At 60.3% G+C, this 21,739-nt stretch overlaps 1 protein-coding gene across 2 annotated transcripts in view; it reads left to right on the forward strand.

The window, feature by feature from the left end:
- SDK1 (sidekick cell adhesion molecule 1) overlaps positions 1 to 21,739 on the forward strand; it is an 888,233-nt gene that overhangs the window by 821,027 nt on the left and 45,467 nt on the right. For both annotated transcript variants that reach the window (XM_086692476.1, XM_086692475.1), the window contains exons 33-35: positions 2,500 to 2,635; positions 4,136 to 4,195; positions 6,119 to 6,220. In XM_086692476.1, the coding sequence (XP_086548602.1) occupies positions 2,500 to 2,635; positions 4,136 to 4,195; positions 6,119 to 6,220 (298 nt within the window). The remainder of the gene's footprint in view (positions 1 to 2,499; positions 2,636 to 4,135; positions 4,196 to 6,118; positions 6,221 to 21,739) is intronic.

Consider the following 21,739-nt stretch of genomic DNA (forward strand, 5'->3'; position numbering starts at 1 on the left):
GCCAAAGCCAAGGCGTCAGCTTCCTTCCTGGCTTCCGGTTGCTGCCGACACCTCTGGCGGTCCTTAGCTTGTAGATGCACCAACGCGTTTCTGGATCCAATTCCGAAGCGTGTGTGTGGAGGCTTCCCCACGTCATCAAGCAATTCTCCAACACCGGCAGGGTGTCTGGAATTGAACTTGATTCTACCTGGAGAGAGCATCAGGTCCCACGAGATAAGGGCTCGGTCGCACAAGGCTGTCCCCCGCTTCCGAGGCCAGTCACGAGTGCCAGGTGATCGTCTGTGCTTCTGACCGGTCGGCTTTCAGTCAGGTTCCCACAGCCCTCTCCTCGGGTTTGACTAGAGCAGCTCCCAGAACTCAGAGGAGCATTTTACTTACGAGCTGCCAGTTTATTGTGAAAGGGTAGAGCTCAGGAACAGCCAGGTGGGAGAGGTGCCAAGGGCCAGGTGTGGGGGAGGGCACGGAGCTCCCAGGCTCTCTCCACATGCTCCCCCTCCCCAAATCTTAGCATGTTTACTGACTCAGGAGCTCTCCGAACCCCATCTTCTAGGGTTTTATGGAGGCTTCGTTACATAGTCGCCATTGGTGACTGATTGAACCTCCGGTCCCTCTCCCTTCCCCAGAAGTCGGGGGGAAAGGTCCCCCCTGCTCCCCCCGGAAAGTTCCCACCCTCTGATCACACTTCCCTGGGTGAGGTCCAAGTGTCACCTCATTCACATGACAAACGACACCTCTGTCGCTCTGGACAAAGACATGTATATGAGAAGCAGATTTTGTCCTTCTGAAGGAACAAATATTTTTCTTGAGGGTCACAATATCACAGCACACTACTCCGGTCTCTGCTTCCTTGCACACACGAGGCTCTCCCTGTGTGTCCAAATTTCTCTCCTCTTATAAGGACCTTTGTGTCATCTCAGTATTTATCAAATGATTGCCGGATTCTAAATTGCTTCCTAAAATATGCTTTGTCTTCAACTTTACCGAGTAGATAATGTTGAACGCTCAGGCTCCCTGTGTGAATTAACCATCGTAATACCTGTTCATCAGTCCAAAGTGCACGATTACATCTGCAAGCAGTTTTGCTGCCAGTGACCTTCAGCCTTGAAGGTCGTCTTGTTGTCTTTGGGTGTCACTGAAAAGACCCAGAGATACTTTGTTTTGGGGTTTGGGGGGACTGGTAGCCTTAGCTTGTATCTGTAGGACTCAGGACTACATATCTGCAAACATTTATGTAGGGTAGATTTCTAAGAGCGTAATCGCTGGATTAAAAAGCAAGTGCATTGAAAACTTTGATAAATAAAGCCAAATTGCCCTCCAAAAAAGAAACCAGTCATTGGATTGGGGCCCTCCCTACTACAATATGACCTTCTCTTACCTTCACCGTCTTCAGAGACCCTATTTCCAAAGAAAGCGGCATCCACAGGTAATGGGGGTTAGGATACCAACGTGTCTTTCTGGGGGCCAGAGTTCAACCCACCACAACAATGGGGTTTTCTTACAACAAAGCTGTGGCCTCTACTCTGGGACCAGGACAGTGTTTCCTGAGGCGCTGGTGACATCTTATAGACAGTGCCTGTGTAGGGGTCATGGGGAATCGCCCTGTGTCCCTGTCCCCAGACAGACTTCGTGACCCTGCAGCCAGGGGTCCTGGGGTGCCCTTTGTCCGTCTGTCTGGCCACAGCTTGGGTGGTTCTTGTCCTTATCTGCTGAGTATCCCAGAGGAAACACCAGAAGCAGAGCCCCTGTCCCCCTGGCTGGCATGTGGCTGCTACAGCCGTCCCCATACACGTTAATCGACAGAAATTGATAGGAGGGAGAATGTGGGCTGGGCCTTGGCTGAGAAGCGGATCCCAGTGCAGGTGAAATTCTGAGCCCAGGGCCTGTCTTACCGCCTTTCATATTCCATGGGGTGTCTGAAGGGCGATGGGCACCCAGCCTACCCTGGGCCCGTCACATGCCAGCAGATGCTGTGGGGGGGACGCCCAGGGGCTCCAGCTTAGGTCTGAGTCAGGGCAGAGTGGGGCTGACCTGGCATGCAGAGCAGCCTGTGGTGGGGGGCAGTGAGGCTGCCACAGCCCAGGTGGCCATCAGGGACAGGGTGGGGTCAGCCCGTGGATGAGGCAGAGCCGGGCTGCATGCATAGTTCTCATGAGTCCCGGGTTCACCAGGCAACGGGCAGCTCCCTCGCCCCTCTGCGACCTGGGCGTGGTCCCCTGCCCACGGGGGCTCCTACAGGCTGCACGCGGGTCACGAGGCCCGGTGCCCACACACCAACACCAGAAAACCTGGGCCCTCAGAGAAGGCTCCACAGCCTGGCCCTCTGCCTCAGAGTCCCCTGTGCTCCTCTGCGTGAATGTGGCACTGCCCTTTTGTTCGTAAATAACCAAGAGCCGCCTGTTTGAATCAGTGACGCCCCCCCAACCCAGTGCTGTTGGCTGACTCAACTTGAAGCAGAGGTCGCCAGACCCCTCCGGTGGGCTGACCGTGATGTATTTGCAGCCTCCGAGAGACGAGAGCCTGAACGGCCTCCTCCAGGGATACCGGATCTACTACCGGGAGCTGGAGTCCGAGGCCTCCTCAGCCACGGCCTCCAAGACGCTCAAAACGCCCTCCGCTCTACGGGCCGAGCTCACAGGTGAGACGCTTTCCCCTTCCCGGAGGAGGCACCGCCGCGTGCTCCCAGGCGGGCAGCGAGGGCCCCGGGAGACCAGTGTGCATGTTTCTGCATGCAAGGCATGGTGGGAAATGCCCTGAAGGGCCAGGGGAGATGCCGCTTGCCTCCGGTGAACGCAGCCACTGGGGCGGACGGGTCCCTGCAGCAGCCCCGGCATGCAGAGAGGTGTTGGCCTGTGGAAAACACGGGGTGGGGGGGACGGGGGTAACCGGGGAGGCTTCGCAGAGCAGGAGTCCCGGGAGATAGGTTGCCCCGGAGACGGATTTCACCGAGGACACCAGGGAAGGCGTGACTCACAAGGGTCTCTGCAAAGCTAAATGGTCAGGAGGCGGGAAGAGCTGAGGGGCTCCTGGACGGCCTCACCCAAGCCCCTGGTGCGTCAGGCTGGTGGGGTGTGTCCGGGAGGGAGGAGACCTGCCGGGCCCTGTGGGGGTATCGCGCCGCTGGCCGCTGCCCGATGGGGTCCAGTCAGGGGGCTCCCCGGCCTCGGTGCACGCACAGCCCTTGCGTGGAGTGGCACCTCCTCTCTCCCGGGGACCATCCGCCTGCTCACCCCTGCTCCCGGTACCCCTGGCTCGGGCTAGGACTTGGATGCAACAGCGGCAGAGGCAGCTTCTGGAACTTCTGGAAAGCCGCTGCTCTCTCCCATCCTCCTCTCTCAGAAGGGGGTCAGAAGGCGTCCCCCAGATGGTGTCCCAGAAGGTACTTCTGGCCCCTCAACCTCCTTGTGGCTTCAGAGCATGCCGCTCGGGGACCACATGCCCACTGTCTGCCACCGACCACCAAGGGGTCGCAGGGCCGCGGACCCACAGCGGCTCGAGGCTGCCCGACCCAGGCATGGTGCTGACAGGAAGAAGTGACATTTGTTGCCCAGGCTCTTGGCCACCCCGCCCCCACCCCACAGGTGTTCCCTGCTGATGGCCAGACAGCGTCCCCCCCGGGCTTTGTAGCAGATTCGAAACAACAAAATAAAAGGAGCCAGGATGTGGTTGGGTCCTTGGTTTGTGCTCTTGGTTTGTGGCTTGCCGGCCCGCATCAGAGCGGGGCTCTTACCTGAGCACAGGCAGGCCGACAGCCGTACCTGCCGCGGGGCGTCTGGAAGAGTCGGCACCCTGGGCGGAGCCCGTCTCCCGTCTCCTCTAGTGTTGTTTGTGCTGTTGTGACAGATTCTAATCCGATGCGTTTAATCAGAGGGTAAGCGCAGGCCCTACCTGTCACGGGCCGGGCGCCTGGCTGTCACAGGAAGAAGTGCAGGCCACTCCCCCCCACCCCGCCCCCTGCCCTGGTGAGCCCCGAGGAAGTGCTCAGGCGCGGCGTGGTCTCTGTGGCCCTTGGACGGGCAGCGTGGGAGGCACAGCGGCTGCCGAGCGAGGTGCCGTCCCCTCCGTCTCCGCGGCCCATCGTTTGCAATAACCGCTCCCCGCGTGCTAACTGCCTTTCTGCCTTGCTCGCCCCTAATAGCCCAAAGCAGCTTCAAGACCGTGAACAGCAGCTCCACGTTAACGACGTATGAATTAACACGTAAGTGCACGCCGCCTTCAGCAGGAGGCGCTGTGACCGTGGGGCAGGCGGGGGCCAGCACCAGTTGGCCTCTCGGTGGACCCAGTGAAAAGCAGCTTGGATTAACGCCTCTAATTTCTGGAATTTCCCCTCTCAAACGCTGTTCTCAACACACCAAAACCATCAGGGAGACAGGAAAGGAAACTTCTAGAAACTGAGGCTGGGAAGGGGTTTTCCTGACAGCGGGTCTTTGACTTTGGGACGGAAAGGAAAGTCAGGTTGAGCGAGATCTCCCGTCTGGTTCTCTGTGGCCTTTCCTTCTTCCTCTTTTTTTAACTGTGATAAAATATCCATAAAATTTACCGTCTTAGCTGTCGGGAAACGTGAGGCTCAGGAGCCGTAAGCTTGCTCCCACCACGTGCGCCCGTCACCGCCAGCCTCCAGGGCTCCTTTCTCTCCCACAGTGAGACCCTGTCCCCACTGGACATCCGTCCCCCCACCCAGCCCCTGGCGCCCACCTTCCACTTTCTGTCCCTGCGTCTGAGCCCTCGGGGACACATACGAGCAAAACCACACAGCCCTTGTCCTCTTCCCCTTGGAGCTCGGTCCCTGCCGGAGCCTGCTCGAGACACTGTTCCTTCCCAAGGCTGAGCGGCGCCCCACTGCGTGCACTCAGCCCATGTTGGCCATCCGTCTGTCCTTCGCCCCTTCCCTTTGGTGGCACCACGTCACTTGTCCTTGTGTTCCTGGTCCTCAGAGGGTCTCATGGTCCAAATGTGGGGCCGAGGGGGCCCCTGATGGGACCCCCTTCCGTGCAGGGAGCCTCCCTGGACTGGAATGTGGGTAAAAAGGGGGCGCTCTCCCAGGGCTTACCAGTGCCATCCCATTACATCCCAGTAGTGCCCGGGCAGGCCTCAGGCGAGCCATTTTCTCCTCCTCCACACTGCACCCCAAACACACCCCATCGTCTGTCATCTGCCCCGCGTCCCCATCTACTGCCTGGCTCCCTGTGTGCACGTAATACGTCCCAGGCTGAGGATCAGCTCAGAGGGTTAGGTGCAGCCCGGGTTCCAGAGATGAGGCTTCCCGCCCGGACCTCGCTCCGGCCTTTTCAGTCTGGGTTCTGAAGCGAGACAGGGGCCCCCACTATACCCCGTCCACATACGCCCTGGCTTGTCTCAGGTAACACTGAAGAGCCCCACGGTCCCGGGGTGGAGACTAACAAGCTACGGCGGTGGGTTCCGAGGCCTCAGGGCTTCGGCAAGGCTGAGGGCGGGGGAGAGGCCCCTGCTGGGCCGGGTGGACACCTCTGTGAGGCTGGGGTGGAAGGAACTTGGCGTCCTGAGGCTCCGAACCTCTGCTGACCGGCGGCTCGCTAGGAGGCACAATGCGAAGCCTGGCGCGAGTCACCACTCACTCAGGGGGTCAGACCCGCACGTTGGGCTTCAGGAAAGCCAGGCTGTGACGAAACAAGATCCACCAGCGGGAGAACCTTCCAGAATGTTTTGGCTCAAAGGTCGGCTGCTTTTGCCGCGTGCCCTGTGTAATCCTATATATGTGGCTTCGCACACCCTTCTCTTCCCAGGATGTGGTTGTTAAAGACTCCGAGGCCAATGTATTTCCTTTTTAACCACCAGGGTCTCACTCTGTCAGTTCTTACAGAGAGATTCTGGACCCAGCGGCAAAGCCCACGTCACACTCTGTCACCTCGATTCTTTCCTCCGAAGGGGGCCTTGCTGCTGCCTTTACCCTGAGTGCAAGTGGGACGGGTCTCTGCTGCTGCACGGGGTGACCTTTAGTCCCAGGCCAGGGAAGGAGGAGGAAGGAAACGCTCGTGACGTGCCCCCGCGGCTCCCGGGTGGCACCGCCCCCTTGGTGTGGTTCTCAGGCGGGGAGATGGGCCCGGGCTCGGGCAAGCTGACCGCTGTCTCCTTTGACCCGTAGATCTGAAGAAATACCGGCGCTATGAGGTCGTCCTGACGGCCTACAACATCATCGGCGAGAGCCCAGCCAGCGCACCCGTCGAGGTCTTTGTCGGCGAGGCCGGTGAGTTCCCAGCGCCCCTGAGCTCCGAGAGGCCTGGCCTGGTGCTCTCGGGTGCCAAGCGTGATGCTGGAGGACGGGAGGTTTCCAGGTCACCGCTGGACAAGTCGGGATCTGCCGAGGGCTGGAAAGTCCCGACGGCCGGGGTGATGCTTCCAGTCTTGCTTCCAGGCCCGGCGGTTTGTTTGGCATCTGGAGCCCTCCCGCTCACCAGGACGTGCTCCAGGGGAGACAGGCTGCGGCCTGCATGGGCATCCGGGCGTGTGGGGACCTTGGCATCTGCAGGGGATGCTTGTACTCTGTCGCCCTCGGTCCCTGGCTGGGCCTCAGCCTGACCTCGTGGCAATGGCCCCATCTCAGGCCTCGGAAAGTCACCCGGATCGTTGCTTGTACCCCTTTTAGATAAGACGTGGATCCTGAGTTTGTTTCAAGGGCTGTCCCTTCCGTAGAGGCGTCGAGTCGCGTTGAGATCGGCTCGGGCCTCCGTCCCCCGCCTCCCCTCCGGCCCGAGGGCCCTTGCCCGCTCTCCTCCTCCTCTGCTGGGGGAACCCGGCTCGGATCTGTGGGGGCAGTGAGCGGGCCGTGCTCTGGGCCGGGAACCACCAGAACTCCCCCGAGCACAGAGCCCCAGGCTCGGAGAAGGAGGTCCGGCCGCTGGGCCCGCCCACAGAAACGCATCAGGTGACCTTTCGCAATTCGGAGAGGTTACAGTCATAAACCAGATGGCAGATGGCAGATGGCAGCGCCGGGGGCCTAACTTGGCAGGCTTTTTCTGGAAAGGCCAAGCAAGGGATTAGGGAAAGAGATGCTTGAAGCACAGGTTCCACTGGCCTCTCTTCACATCTGTCCCCACGGGTTCCTCAGAGCCGACGGTGTGGGGGCTGGGCAGTCGGAGTCCGGGGCAGACGCCCCTGGCCTCCCAGGAGCACGGGCAGGGAGGGGACGAGGCCCCCGCCGCCTGTAAGCGTGGGGCTCCAGTCCTATTCTGGCACCTGGGACCACGTGGGTCACCAGGGCGGGTGGGTAGAGGGAGGGCACCGCCAGCCAGCTGGGATCGGTGGTGCCTGAACTGCCCAGGTGGGGCCGGGGCCCCTTGTCTCCCTCCCCCTCGTTGGCTCTAGCTGCACCCAAGGCCGGGGGTCGCTGGAGGCAGACAGAGCCTTAAACCCAGAGACCAGGGCGGACGTTCAGGGAAAGGACTGCGGCCAGGGAGGGAGGCGGGTGGGCGCCGGGAGCCGTGTCGGCCGGCCACATCACCACGGGCTGGAAGCCCAGCTCCGTGCTCTGTGCCGCGGTGGCCCGTCGGCTTATCTTGGGCCGTGGTCAGCTGTACACGACGTAAACTCCGCTGTCCCAGCCGCTCAGCGGCCTGGGGCACGTTCACGATGCTGTGCCGCCCTCACCGCCGGCCGTGTGCGGAGGCCCATGTTCCCAGAGCCGAGCCCTCGCCATCCGGTGGTCCCTCCCCTCTCCTCTGTCCACCCCCCCCTCCCCGCCGCCACCCCCACTTAAGCCTGTCTCGCCCGTTCGGAGTGTCTGATACGGGTGGAATCAATCCCACGATGTTTGTGCTCCTGTGCCTGGCTTCTTACACTGAACGCGTTTTCGAGTTTCGTAGCACATCTCAGCACCTCGTTCCTTCTCGTGGCTGTGGAGTATCCCGCTGTGCGCACACGCGTTTTCTCTCTCTGCATCCGCTGACGCACACTTGGGTTGTCGCCGCCGTTTGGGTTTTGGGAGAAGAGCCGCTGTGCATAATGGCGCACGGGGATTTTCCAGCGGCACTGAGCTGACGCCGAGCCCCGGTGGGCAGGAGGCCGCAGGCGGGGCCCGGGCCCCTTATCTCGCTCCCCTCTCCGGGAGGGGTCCCTGCCCCGGCTCTTCCCTCCAGGCCAGTCCTGCCGCCCCCCTCACCCCTCACGCACCTGCGCCCCATGCTGTTTCCCCACCTCGCCCGGCCTCAGCCTCCTGGACCCGTCACCCCCAGGAAAGGGAGGCTCTAGCCACCGAGCCCGGGCTCCAGGGCCATCTGGCCCCACGCACACGCTCTGGAGAGCCAGCTGTCTTGCCAAGGGCACTTGCGGGAGGTACCAAAAGGGCTTTAAAGCCCCCAAGCGGACTTGTATGCAGTGTGTGCAGCACTGCTCCCCCGGAGCCCTGGATTCCTCCCCCTGCCGCCCAGGACCCTGCTCCAGCGGCTTCTTCTCCAGAAAGCTCTCCGACACCCCCGCAGGAGGAGTTCCACGTTTCTCCCTCTGTGCCCAGGTCCTTGCGAGCTCGGTGAATACCTCTGCCTTCCCTTGTCAGACGGGACTGGCCTGGCTTCCTCTTCACGGGACCACGACCACATGTCTCAAGATGCTCCTCGTCCTGAGCTTAGGACCAAAGGGGACCTGAACGCCTTTACTGTCCTGCGAACAGAGGCCCCCAAACTCCCATGAGGATGAGGCAGGAGAGCAACTTCAGGGACTCCTGGCACCGGGAGGCGCCCACATCAGCTGCCATGAAGGGGATGGAATTCGTGTCTCAGGGCGGGCGGGAGTAAGTGGGGGGCAGGCTAATCCGTGATGCCTCATCCTGAAGCAAAGCGACAAGTGACGGTGGCATCTGCCCCTGACTGCCGTGACCCCCGTACCCTTGCTGCCCGAGGCACCCTCGTGAGGCCATGCTTCTCCACGGAGCGCTCTTCCTGACACAGGGGAGGGGAGGGCAGCGAGACAGGGTGCAGGAGTGAACCCTTGGGAAGTGGGCAGCCAGGGTGCTGGGAGGCCACCCCTTCCCTCCCCCGGGCAGACAGCGGGGACAGGGACCAGACGAGCCTGCTAAGTGCCAAGGTCCAGGCTCTGCGCCGGAGGATCCCCCTCAGAGCCACACGTGAAAACCCCCAGGCACGTGGCCCCACAGGTCTGCTCTCCCCGCACGACCTCAGATGGGTGACGGGAGGGAGGGAGGTTGTGTGTTTGCTGCTTCCACCATCATGTGGGTTCCAGCCTCCCGAGGACACAACACAGAGGCAGAGAGGGCGGGCGGACACCAGGAGAGGGGGTGCCGTGCACCCCCGAGGAGAAAGGGTGAGACTTGCCTGTCTGTGTCGGAGGGAAACGGACACTGACCAGGGTCTGGGCCCTAAGGCTCGGGACTCAGGAAGGAGCAGGACCACGGCCCCAGGTGATGAAATGGGAGGGCGTTTGGTATTTCGGTGGAGAAGACAGGGAAGCAGGCTTCTCGGTGCTCGTGTTAGCTGCCCTGGGGCCGCAGGGGAGTCCGTCCCTTGTACCTGGCTGTGTGACCACGGGCAAGTCACTTAACCACTCTGGGCCCAGCTTTGAGGTATCACGGAGCAGAGGGGAACGCTGTGAGCTAAGACTAAGGCGACTTGGGTCCTCATGCCGGTTCTGCCCCTGACTCGTCTGTCCCGCCCACAGGATGAATGTGCGAAATGTGACAGGGTGGGTCAGTATTTGTGAACAGATGATTGAGACCCTGGGTCAGACACTCGACTTGCCGGGCCTCATCTGCAAAGCAAGGTGTTTTGAGTCAAAAGTCTCAGTCTAGCCCAAATGTATAATATTCAAGTCTGTTTCATTTCACGGAGACAAGGTGATTTTGAGGAAATTTCTCGTTGAGATTGATTTCTGAGTCTGGGCATTACAAATCGATAAAGATAATACATCAGCAGGGACTCCAGTTTGCAGGAGATAAAAACTCAAGGCATACAGGCTTAAGCTGAAAGAATCATTTATTAACTCACGTAATAGAAAACAGCTGAAGAGCCCGGATACGGGTTCAGGCATGGCTGGATCCAGCATCCTAACAAGCTGGAATGCTGTCCCCTGTTGGTTCCACTCTCCTGTTTTCTCCTGTCTTGGGCAGGCTTCTCATCTCAGTGGCTCTGCAGCTCCAGGCAGCAGGAAGGGAGTTTGCCTTCAACAGCACCCACAGGGGAAACCCACTGGCTCTCCCGAGCCTACCTTTATGACCCATCTGCATACCAGACGCTGTGGCCAATGGCCTGAGGTCCGCAAAGCCGGCGATGTCATCTGTACCTGAAGCACAGGGACCGAAGGGGAGGGAGGATCCCCAGGGGAATGGGTGCTCACTGTAGCAGGATGCATAGCACTGGTGGCAGAGTTTGCCAAGCGGCCAGAACTCTCCCTGGGAGAGGTGCAGAGCCCTGTCTGGGGATGCCGTGGCATGGCTGCTGTTCCCGTCGTCCCTAGTAGAATCTCCAGGCCCCTCTCTGTGTCCTCAGTTCCGGAAAGGAGCCCACATCCTGGCCTCCGAGACACGTGGCACTCAAGGATGGGCCCCCACTTGCGGGATCAGGCTGCCCTCCTGCCCTGGGCCAGGGCCGGGCACATGAGCCCCTGCCTGTATTTCCAGGCCTCCCAGGCCACTCTCCCCTGGAGCAAACACCAGCTCTGCCTCCCAGAATCCCTGCTCTCGCCTCCCGTCCCCGGGAAGACCCCAGCCTTCCTACAGCCCGGGCTCGGGGCTTGCACCTCGGGGGAGTAGCTGCCTCCCCGTCTCTGCGGGCAGACCCCGTGTTCCCCACCCTGTCCCAGAACATGCTGCACACTACAGCCTCCTGCACCTCCCATCTGCGTTGTGTCTGTGCACCCCACGGAGCAGAGAACCCGTCCGATTCACCCCAACGTCCTCAGGACTCTGCCTGGAACACAGCAGTACTCTGGAGCACTGTGGGCAGGCGGGGGTGGGGGTTGGGGGGGGGTGGGAAGCCAGCAGCCCAGCTCAGAGGCACAGACACCAGAGACAAATGACAGCAGGCGTCACCCCAGAGGGTGGAGACCCCGGGTCAGGGACACGCGTGGAGGTCCCAGAGGGAGGCTTCCCCTGGGAAGCCCCAGCCCCCCCGTTTGCCCCGCGGCCGCTGTTCCTTCAGGGAGGACAGAAGCCCAGGAGCCCTGACACTGTGAGGGCTTCTCACAAAACTCAGCAGAGCAGACCTGACTGGCCCCAAACCAAGCCCGGGGCTTTCCATTCACATCTTCTTCCGCTCTGATCAAGAAGTGATCCCATCATGAACGCTTGGGGGTGACCCGTGGGGCCGGAGCACCTGCTCCCCCTGTGATGGTGGGGGTCGTGGAAGCAGAGGACCCTCCCGCTCCTGCAGCCAGGAAAGGGGGATGACGGCATTCATTCTCACAGTGTGGGGACCCCTCAGCCCATCGGCACCTGCCCCGACCCGCCAGCCCAGCAGCCCCCGCTCGGCTCCGCTGTTGTCTGCTGTAGCCCGTCCCTGCCGCTGGTGGGCTCTAACCGAGCCGCCTTATTTGGGAGGCAGGGGGTGTTGCGAGAGCCTCTGTGGATTGGGGTTAGATTTCCTGAGGCCTCTGTCACAGGGTCATGGTGAAGATCCGGTGAGACTGAAGAACGAGAGGTTCCTGGCCTGGCGCCCTGGTCCAGGGACGCATGGACGGCTGTCGTTCCACCTGCCCTTCAGGGGTGGGACAAGGTGAGCCGCTCCTGACCGCCTCTAGCTCTGCCTCCCCTCTGAGCCTCGGCCCAGTTTCGTTTTGTTTTTGATGTTTATTTTTGAGAGACAGAGAGACAGAGTGCAAGTGGGGGGTGGGAGAGCAGAAATAAAGGGGACACAAAATCCCAAGCAGGCTCCAGGCTCCGAGCTGTCAGCACAGAGTCCGACACGGGGTTGAACCCACGAACCCCGAGATCATGACCTGAGTCGAAGTCAGATGCTCAACCGACTGAGCCACCCAGGCGCCCCTCCGCCCAGTTTTAAAGACAGAACGCAGTCCCTCTCCAAACTCACGCGAGCCCACCTAGAGCGCCGAGCTGGTCATGGCAGAGGAGAGAACACCCGGTGGAACCCTGACGGGGAGATGTCGGCCGGGAGCAGTTCTGGCCCAGAAAGTGACTGAGGCAGCCAAGTGCTCGGCCTGGGCCTGAGCTGATGGCCCAGACACACCTGATGCTCAGGGCCTGGCCATGGGCCCAGAGACTGCGGTCTGGCTCCAGGACCACGGGGCACGCTGCAGAGCCCACAGAGGCCGGGCGGACACTGTGACCCGGGTGTGCGGTCGGATGATCCCATTGGGGCTCCAGCCATCACCGGACACGCAGGAGGAGGAGAGCCGTGGGCGCCTGGGGCGAGGCGGGCTGCCGTGGAGCGGAGGAGTGCGTGTGCAGGGGCCTCTCGGGGAAGCAGCCCTGCTCCGGGGGAGGAAACACAAGGTCAGCCTCACCTTTCACTTCCTGCCGTGAAAAGCTGCCATCATAGAGATCGCCGTGCAGAGATGTTGGCGGGTCACTGCTTCCGAGGGCTTCTGGGCAGGGTGGGCTCGGGAGCTCAGGCCCCACGGCGTCCTGCAGGGGGAAAGCCACCCGTCTCTTTTGCATATGGGCATCGGGCTCAGGAGGGGTCCAGCCACCAGGCCCAGGACCCTCCCCTGGCCTGACCATGGTGTCACTGGCCCCGGACAGACGCTTCTCTGCCAGGGTCCAAGAGCAAAATCAAAACCCTGCAGAGCTTTGAGCAGCCCCTCTGGCCTTCGGGAGTTGCCCTGTGTCACAGAGGAGAGCAGGAGGGCACGCGTGTGGGGGAGCACGCAAGGCAGGTCCTTGGGTGGTTACTACTCCGGTCTCTGTTTTCCATCCTGTAAAATGGGATGACCCCAGTGCCCGAAGCACCGCCCGCTCCCAAGGCCCTCCCGCTGCTGGGGGACAAGAGATGATAGGGAAGGCCCTGGTGATGCCTGGGGGTGGGGGCTGCTCTGCGACACAGCTGGGCTATTGGCAGTAGCTCAGCGGGGGCCCAGCTGGGACATTCATCCAAACCTTCAAGTCTCCTCTTGGACCTCCTGTTCCGTTGCCTCGACTGTGGAGAGCCCAGCACTGGTTTTCCCAGCCTCCCCATCCCCGTGGACTTGCAGACAGGCCTGGCACACCGAAGGCCCGAGGCAGAGCCGTCCCCGGGGGGTCGGGGCCGCCGGGCCGGTGCAGCCCCTGTGTCCCGGTGCCCCGGCACAGAGGCCACATGCGCTCCCAAGTCTGGCTGCTCCGTCTCCTTCCCTGCCTGAGCGCCCCGGCACCTTCCTGTGGACGTGCGCGAATTAACCTATGTGTGCCGCCCGCCCATCCACGGAGGCTGAGTGGAACCCACACGTGCTCCTGCTCGGGACAGGCTAGGAGACCCCTCCACTCCCGCTGAGCCCTCAGACGCTCAGAGTGCACTTGTCCTCTCTGCCCCGCCGGTCCAGCCGATGTCGCAGGGTCTCTGGGCCCAGCCCTTCGGTGGGGGGCAAAATACCCCCTCCCAGCCTCCCGAGGCTTCTCCAGATCTTGCCCTTTGCATCGGGGTCCGGCAGGGGTGGCTCCAGACCGGGTCTGGGATTGCATCGGTAGCCCCCTCCTGGGGCTGGAAGCAGCGGGGCCTCCAGAATTTCCACACAGGAGAGGCTTGGGGGCTGCAAGCTGGTTCAAAGGAGCTGGGACTCGTGGTTTTGGCCAGGTCACGTGTGGATCTGGTGAATGGTGTGTTTGTGCGAGGGGTTTGGGGGAGCGGGCAAGCGGGGCTTACTGCTGCATGGGTGACGCCTCCCCTGAACGAGGCCGGTGGTACCGATGGGGCAGGCCCGGGCCGGGTCCAGCTGGCAGGGGACCTTCGCAAACAACCTCTCGGGTTCTTCCTGCTGTTCTGCCGACGGGGGACGCTGGCATGGGGCGCTGGGTGCGGGACCTCACGGTCTCAAACAAACCCTCTGTGAATACTGTTGCCAGTCTTTTAGAACCTCTCTGGTTCTCTCCTTGGGGGAAAACGCTAGACGCAGAACCCCTGGCTCAAAGGACATGAGCGATTTTTTGCTTGGAGGAACCTAAACACACTGACACCCCGCTTAGTGGCGACCAGGATGTGGGTCTCGTGGCCTCTCTGCGTCCACATTTAGGTCCTGCCTCGTCTGTTAGGAGAAAACCTATGTCACTGTTGTTCAGTCCTCAGGCCTGTAAGTCACTGCTCTGCCATTAACTGCCCGTGACTGTAGGCGGTGCCGTTTCGCACCGGCTTCCTGTTCTCGGGCTGATGTGTGAGGGCTCCGTTTACATGAGGGATGTCACGTTCCACCCTGCTGGTGGCCCACGCCTTCCCTTTTCTGGTGTTCGTTGCTGATTTCCCTGTGTTCCAGTTGTGTGTCAGGGCCCTGGACGTGCTGGACCACCGCTTGCGTCCAGGAGCCCCGCGTCTAGCTAGACTGTCTTCCAGATTTTCACGGTTTCATTTCTCCCAGACGCCCCCCAGCGCCTCCAGAATCGGCCTTGGTGCCTGGTCAAAGTGAGCTTCTCAGGGGTCGGTTTTCGGAGACGTCGCTCCGATCCCACCATCTCCGCGTGACCTCTCCTCCCGATGCCCTGGTGCCGCCGTCCCCTCGCCCGCCCCCCCTTTCTTACGCGTTCTTCCTGTTTAGTGGCGCTCGTCCTGTTCTTTGTCCTACAGAACTTCTCAGCCACTCTTAGGAGCTTTGCCATCATTTTGACAAATTCTGCCGGGTTTTTGCGGAACGTGTGTCACATTCCAAACGGATATAAAAGTGCCCCGAGGAGTCACGGAGCTCACCCTCCCTCAGCAGACCTTTCTCCCCCTCACCGCCCCCCTCCCTCCCTGGAGCGGCTGTGCCCTTGGCTGCACCCTGGGAGTCACCTGGACTGGGTCCGGGCAGGGTGATCTCTGGGAGCCCTGACACCCCAGCAGCTTGTCCTCACTGTACCCACAGCAGCCAGAGTCCCGGGCCCACCTGGCTGTCCAGGCACCGCAGTTGTCCCTCAGGAAAAAGAAGCACTGGCAAGGTTCTGTCTCCAAAAGGGGGAGTCAGGACTTTCTCCTGGGCCCGGTGGGAAGCGCCCACGAGAGGTCAGGTCAGCAGTGCCCCGCGTGGGGCCTTTGACTGAAACAGGACACCTTTTGCTAAAGAGGGAAGACAGACAGTCGGTCCCACACTGCAGTCGTTGGGTTGTTCCAGGTGCCATCGGGTGGCTTTGAGCCTGTGTGTCGCGTCACAAGACTGAAGGGAATCTGGGAACGACTGCCTTGCTCCTTTTCAGAGAATGAGAGACTTAGCTGCGAACCACCTTTCTTGTCAGCTTTTAATTACTGCTGGCTGGATTGGGAGCCCAATCTCGCGGCTCCTCGCTGCTGTGGCTCCCCCTAGCGGCAGACAGAGCTGGTCTCGAACCCCAGGGGACAGGCGGAGGCTCTGAGCGCCCCTGGCCTCGGACGGTTGTGCGGCCAAGAGTCAGCGGTACTTGCACAGAGGTCTCGTCTCACGGGCCCACGGTATCTCGTCCTTGTGCAGCGGGATCTCCAGGTTACTACTCGTGGAACGCAGGCTCATGACGGCATGGAAACCACGGGCAGCTTCGGTGGCCGGTCTGCCAGCCGGCCAGGCCGTGTGTAGGTGGAGGCACGGCTTGCACACGGGCTGTCATGACCTGTGGCCTGGGCGTCAGCTGCGGCACGAGACCTGCCGCGCGCCAGGCAGGATCGCTGTCGTGGCTCTCAGATGAGCAGCAGGTGCTCAGAGTTCCTCACCTGGCCTGGAGGCGGCTCCGTAGGCTCCTTCTCACCCTCTGGGGCTCCCGTGATGCAGAAACACCTGATGAGCCGTTGCCTCCGAGTCCAGACTGGAGAGTCCCCACCAAGGGGCCTCCCCCAGTGTCTCCGTGCCTGACGCTGGCAGACTGGGCAGATGTTGATGAGGACATTAAGAGCTCGCCCCTCCCCTCCCCAGGCGAGGGAGAGTTGCAAGGTATGGTCCTGGCCCTCTGCCACCCCCTCCAGGCAGTCTTCAGCATCCCTTTTCCCAGGAAACCCTGTCCAGAGGCCATGAGGGGAGTGAGATGACCGAGCCAGGCAGCTGTGTTAACTATAAAGCCACTGCAAGCACACAGGGGATAGGGTACTGAGCAGGGGAGGGGAGGGCTGAGCCAGGAGGGCCGTGAGGACCAAGCCGGCGTGCAGTGAGAAGCTCCCCGGGACAGAGGGCAGGAAAGGAGTCTCCTAGAGCCTGGGCGGGGCTGCAGTGCCTCGAGGGACACGGACTGTGTCCACAGGTGTGAGTGAAAGCCCTTCAGCAGGGACTTGTGGAAGGCTCCAGAATCACCATGTCCACCCCACCCTCCACACCCCTGCGTGGGTGATCCTTCCCCAACCCACCCTCATCCCATCACTTTTCTGTTTCAACCGCTCAGTGGGTCCCCACTGTCTGTAGGGGGAAAATAAAATCTGCTCCTGAGACAGGCCCCTGGGACCCCTCCGGCCACAGTGAGCATCTCCTGGCCCCCCAATCCTGGACGCCTCTCTCCCGTGCCACGGGCTCCCTATGCAGCTCCCCACCTTGGATTGCTGCCTTTCCTAGCAGACGTGAGGCCCAGGAGATGTTGGTAGATAAATGACATTTCTAATAACCTAATTTCCATCAATGTAGGAAGGTTATGGAGAATATTTGAATGCCTAATGCTGTATCTGGAAAGGATCCCAAACATCGTGCAATCCGGAGTCCAAGTCCTCGGCCAGCTTCTCGGGAGATTTGTCTGATTACCATATTGGTGATGGGTTGAGACTTCTCGACCGAGCGCACACTCGCTCGGCAGCTCCAGAGGCCACTGAAGGGGGAAAGGCCCAGGCAGGCCCTGCCCTTGGGCAGCACACACTCTGGGCAGAGAGATGGCCTGGCCTGTGACCTCTGAGGGGGCGTGGCTGTTCAGGGTCAAGCCTTACTGACTGCACGGTCTTCACGCCTTACAGAGACTGGCGTGCTTGCTGGGTGCATAGACGACGGGTCCTCCCCTGGAGGGAGGGAGGCATCGTCCCCACACGGTGGATTTGAAAGAGCTCCAACCCTATGTCTCTCCCCGGAGCCCGGGGCCTTGCCTGTGCCTCTCCTTCCCGGCCAAGCTCTTCCTGAATTCAAGAACCTTCTCCCTTTTGTTTGTTGTGTCACCGCTGAGCAGGGAAGCCTGCGGCACACCCAGCAGCAGACGGGCCAGCTTCGCGCGCCCCCACCACCCGCTCCGCCGCGGCACCGACGCGGGGTCTTGCTTCCTCGGGACTTGCGCTTGTGCCCTCTGCCCCCTGGCTCAGAAGCATTTCTCAGACATCCTATCCTTTCTTGTAAACATCGTATCGTTTCGTTCAAAAACGTCCCCAGCGCGTATCCCTAAAAGAACTCCTTAAACACATACATATGTTCATACGTATATAGTGTGTGTGTGTGTGTATATATATATATATATGTATATATATATATATATAGCCATGAAGCCATTATCAGATCTAGAAAAATTAATAACACCTTCTTCACATGATCAAGTATGCAGTCAGCACACAGGCTCCCGGGGGATTAACTCCCCTCCGCCTTCGGTTCCTTCCTCCACTTCGAGACTTAGCAGCTTCAGCCCCTTTTGCTGTTGGAAATTCTAAGGCTGCTTCCAGCTCTGCCCTTGACCTGCTCTGACTGCGGCCGTCTCCAGCTCGGTCTCGGTGGCACCCTGGCTCCCGGCTCCGCCTTGGCCCTCTCTTTGGTGCCGTTCACTCCATTCTGTAGGTCCGCTCTCTCAGGACAGTCGCCTTCCTTCCCACATCCTCAGGGGCCACGCGGTTCCCGAGTCTACTCCTGTGTGTGGCCCCGGGAGCATTGCCTCCATCCATCCCCAAATCCCACGCGGCCCCTCGGGTGATGGCCTTGGTTCCTCCCAGTCCTCGATCCCCATGACCCATCGGCCAGTCACCATTTGTTGACTCGCGGTCCCCGACATCAAAGACACTCTGTCACTTTCTCCTTTGTTGTGGCCACCGCCCTCATTCACCTGCCTGTGGCGTCGTAGCAGTCGCCCAGCCGGTCCTCACGGCCAGTGCCCTCCCGGGTGCAGCCTTGTCATCCCCAAGAGTACGACTGTGGCCACGGTGCTCCCTGCCCGCTCACAAAGCCTTTCTGGAGAGACGTCCGATGGCTAAAGCCGACTTGGCCCCACCTGACTCTTCTCTCCAGCCTTCAAGTCCTTCCCCACAAAGCCCTCCTTGCCTCTTCGCCTCTGGCCCAGGCATGGTGGGGGCCCCCTGCATGCCCCACAGCTCACAGCCTGCAGCTCACCCTAGAGGGAGGAATGGACATCTGTATCCTGCACGAGGTACACCTGCTGCCTGGGGACAGATGCCCCAAGTTTCATCCCGAGGCCCCAGGCCTCTCTTGTGCCTTGACCTCCCCAGCACGTGCCTTGTAGTCGTTCGATGGCTAGCTGATCGTGGGCTCTCACCTCCCCAGCTTGTTTGGGGCAGGCCAGCATCCCTGAGGCCACACCTGGAACAGGACGCTCTGGGCTCAGATTCCAGCCTGCCCTTGTCGGAACGCTGTCTCACTTCCCTTCCTGCAAAGCAGGAAGGTCTGCGCCGGCCTCCCTGGTGGCGGGGAGGAGGGCGTCCGTAGGCCTGCAGCTGCCCCGCCCCCGCTGTCAGAGCTGGGGTGAGGGGCAGCCCAGCTTGTGCAGGGCTGAGGCTTACCTCCACGTCTCCCTGCTGGCGACCTGATCCCCAGCCTCACTCGGACACGAACTTCTTCAACCGGTTCCTTTGATCTGGAGCTTTGCCTGGAGGTCACCTGGCATCGGGCACGGTGGGTCCCAGCATTGGGACGTGGGAGGAGAGTTAGGAACTGGGGGGAGACACCCCGCGACCCTGCCCACAGTGTCCTTTGTCTTGGCTCAAACCTGCCACGTCCCAGAGGGTGTGGGGCTCAGAGGTTACCTTCATTTTACAGGTGAGAAAAACGGAAGCACCCAAGCTTCCGGAGAATTCTCCAGGAATGCTCAGCTGGTCAGTGGTGGCAGGACACATCAGTGTAGCCACCTCATCCAAGGAAGCTATTTTTCTTAGAAAACAAGGCCCTCTGGAACCAAAATCAGAACATGGGGTTTCAAAAATTGAGAAAACCACGGGAGCGCCTGGGTGGCTCGGCTGATGAAGCGTCCAACTTCAGCTCAGGTCCCGATCTCACGTGAGGTTCACATCGGGCTCACTGCTGTCGGCACGGAGCCCACTTCAGATCCTCTGTCCTCCTCTCTGTGACCCTCCCCTGTTTGTGCTCTCTCTCCGAAAAAAAAAAAAAAAAATTAAAAAAAAAAAAAAAAAGATTTATCCCTTCTTTAAAAAAAATGAGAGTACCATGAATAAAGCCAGTCTCTGGCAGCCTCATCCCCTGGGGCTTCCTGCATCGTGTCACCTGCCTCTCCAGACTTCCCGGGCCCCCCATTGCCTGCCCGGGCACACGCGTCCTTATCCGTCCCTCGACCCTCACAGGGGTCCCCGGTGGCCAGAACCTGGTGGCTGTTCCCGATGTACCTGACGGGTCCAGGGTTACATCACGGGGACAAGCTCGGGAGGCTGGTGGCCGGGGACATTCCTCATTATACATGACACGACTCATTATACATGACAAAGCTGGCAGGCGAGGACCCCCCTTCCCATCCCTGCCCTTTCTTTATTGACTCAGAGCAGGGTCTGCAAACCAGGCCCAGGGGCCGAATCCAGCCAGTGCCCGTTTTTATATAAAGTTTTATTGAGACGCCCATTCGTTTGCTTACTGTCTGCGGCTGCTTTTGGCGTTCAGAGGCAGAGTTGAGTTGTTGCAACAGAGACCTGTGTCCCTCAAAACTTAAAATGCTGTCTGGCCCTTCACAGAAAGCTTCCCAAAGCCCTTTCCTTGGCAACACAGCCTTCTGGTTATGCAGACCCGAGTTCAAATCCAGCCCCTTCTGGGCCAAACAAATTAACCCCTTCAGGCTCAGTTTTTGAAGGTGTGACGTGAGGATAAACATCCTTCCTCTCACTTGAGTTTGGCGAATACAGTCCGCATAGGATGCGGGCTGTGGTTTGCGTTACACAGACCACCAGTGGTTATAATGCAGTCGTGGCCTGGCAGGGCCTGGGTCTTGCTCTGGCGGGACGGTCCCTGCGTAGGCGAGGAGAAAAGCCCAGCAACAGGTGCCAGTGCACAGCTGGCTCGTCTGAGCGGCTTTCACCCCTGCATCTCCTGCCGGCAGGTGGTGGCAGTCAGTTGGTGGCAGGTGGGGACAGCGTCGATGATGGCGGAAAGCGGGGAACGTCACTGGATGAAATCAGATGTTCGGTGCTCACCTGGATCACTGAAATAGCGGTGACAGAGCCACATTTGCGATTATGGGTTTGAAACTCTCAGGCCTCAACCTCCCTGCCTGTTGCAACAACTGTTTTTTATTTTTTTTATTAAAAAAAAGTTTTTAAAATGTTTACTTATTTTGAGAGGGAGAGAGAATGTGTGGACAGGGGAGGGGCAGAGAGAGAGAGGGAGACAGAGAATCCCACGCAGGCTCCGCGCCGTCAGCACGGAGCCCGACGCAGGGCTCAAACTCAGAGACCGTGAGATCATAACCTGAGCCGAAATTAAGAGATGCTGAACCGACCGAGCCACCCAGGTGCCCCGAAGCAACTTTTTAAGCCACGGTTTTTGAAACCAGCATCTTGGGATTGCAGCTGCCACGTGATCCCAGATCAGCCCGCATCCCAAGCTGGGGAAGATTAAGTGTCCTCAGCACACCTTTGCTGCCCTGTCTCCTGCTTGAGTCCCCTGCCTGGGCCCCCCTCCTCCTTGCCACACGTCCAAGCTCGCTCAGTCATGACTCAGAGCCTTCCCGATCTCACCCTCGCCCTTGCTCTGGAGGCACCAGTAGCAGAACCCCTCAAACCCCCCAAGCTCCAGACTTCCGTAGTTCCTGTGGCACGTCTATCGATCAGAAGGCCCGGAGCGGTGTTCCTCTGCACCCTCACGGTGCCAAGCCCAGAGCTGGGTCTGGACCAGTTATGAACACGTGTTGGACATAACAGGAGTTCTCGCTTGAACACCATGAAATCCCACATTTATGAGCGGTACTACACCAGATTCGAGCCTGTCTGGCAGAGCCCAGGATGTGCAGAGTCTGGGCCTTCCTGCCTGTTGGGTGTATTGGTTAGCTCCTGCTGCATAACAAATTTTCCCTGCGCAGCTGCTTGAAACATACCTGTGCCATTTCACAGTGTGTGGGGGCCAGGAATCCAGGCACAGCTTAGCTGCGTCCCCCGATTTGGGTCTCTCCCAAGGTGCCAGCCAGGGCTGCTGTCTATCCAAAGGTTGGACTGGGAAAGGGTCCATCTGTAAGCTGGTGTAGTCGTTGGCAGGACTGCGTCTCGTGGGCTGTTGGACGGAGGCCTTGATGAGCCTCTCCATGGGACATCTCCCGACATGGCCGCTGGCTTCGTCAGAGCGGGTACGGGAGGGGGCAGGACAGAGGGCCGGCAGGAGGGGCACGAGCTGTGGAGAGACACAGTCTCCTGCAAGCTCATCACGGTGCCACTGGCCACCGTGTCTGCCATGTTCCATGGTCGGAAGCAAGTGTTCCCAAGAGGAGATTACATAAGGGAGGGTGCGGGGAGCAGAAGGTGGGTCCTCAGAGTGTCTCCGTGATCCAAGGTACCGGCGTCCA

Source organism: Puma concolor, chromosome E3 (assembly GCF_028749965.1).
Source record: "Puma concolor isolate L17-30 chromosome E3, mPumCon1.1.hap2, whole genome shotgun sequence".
In the NCBI taxonomy this organism is placed as follows: Eukaryota; Metazoa; Chordata; class Mammalia; order Carnivora; family Felidae; genus Puma; species Puma concolor.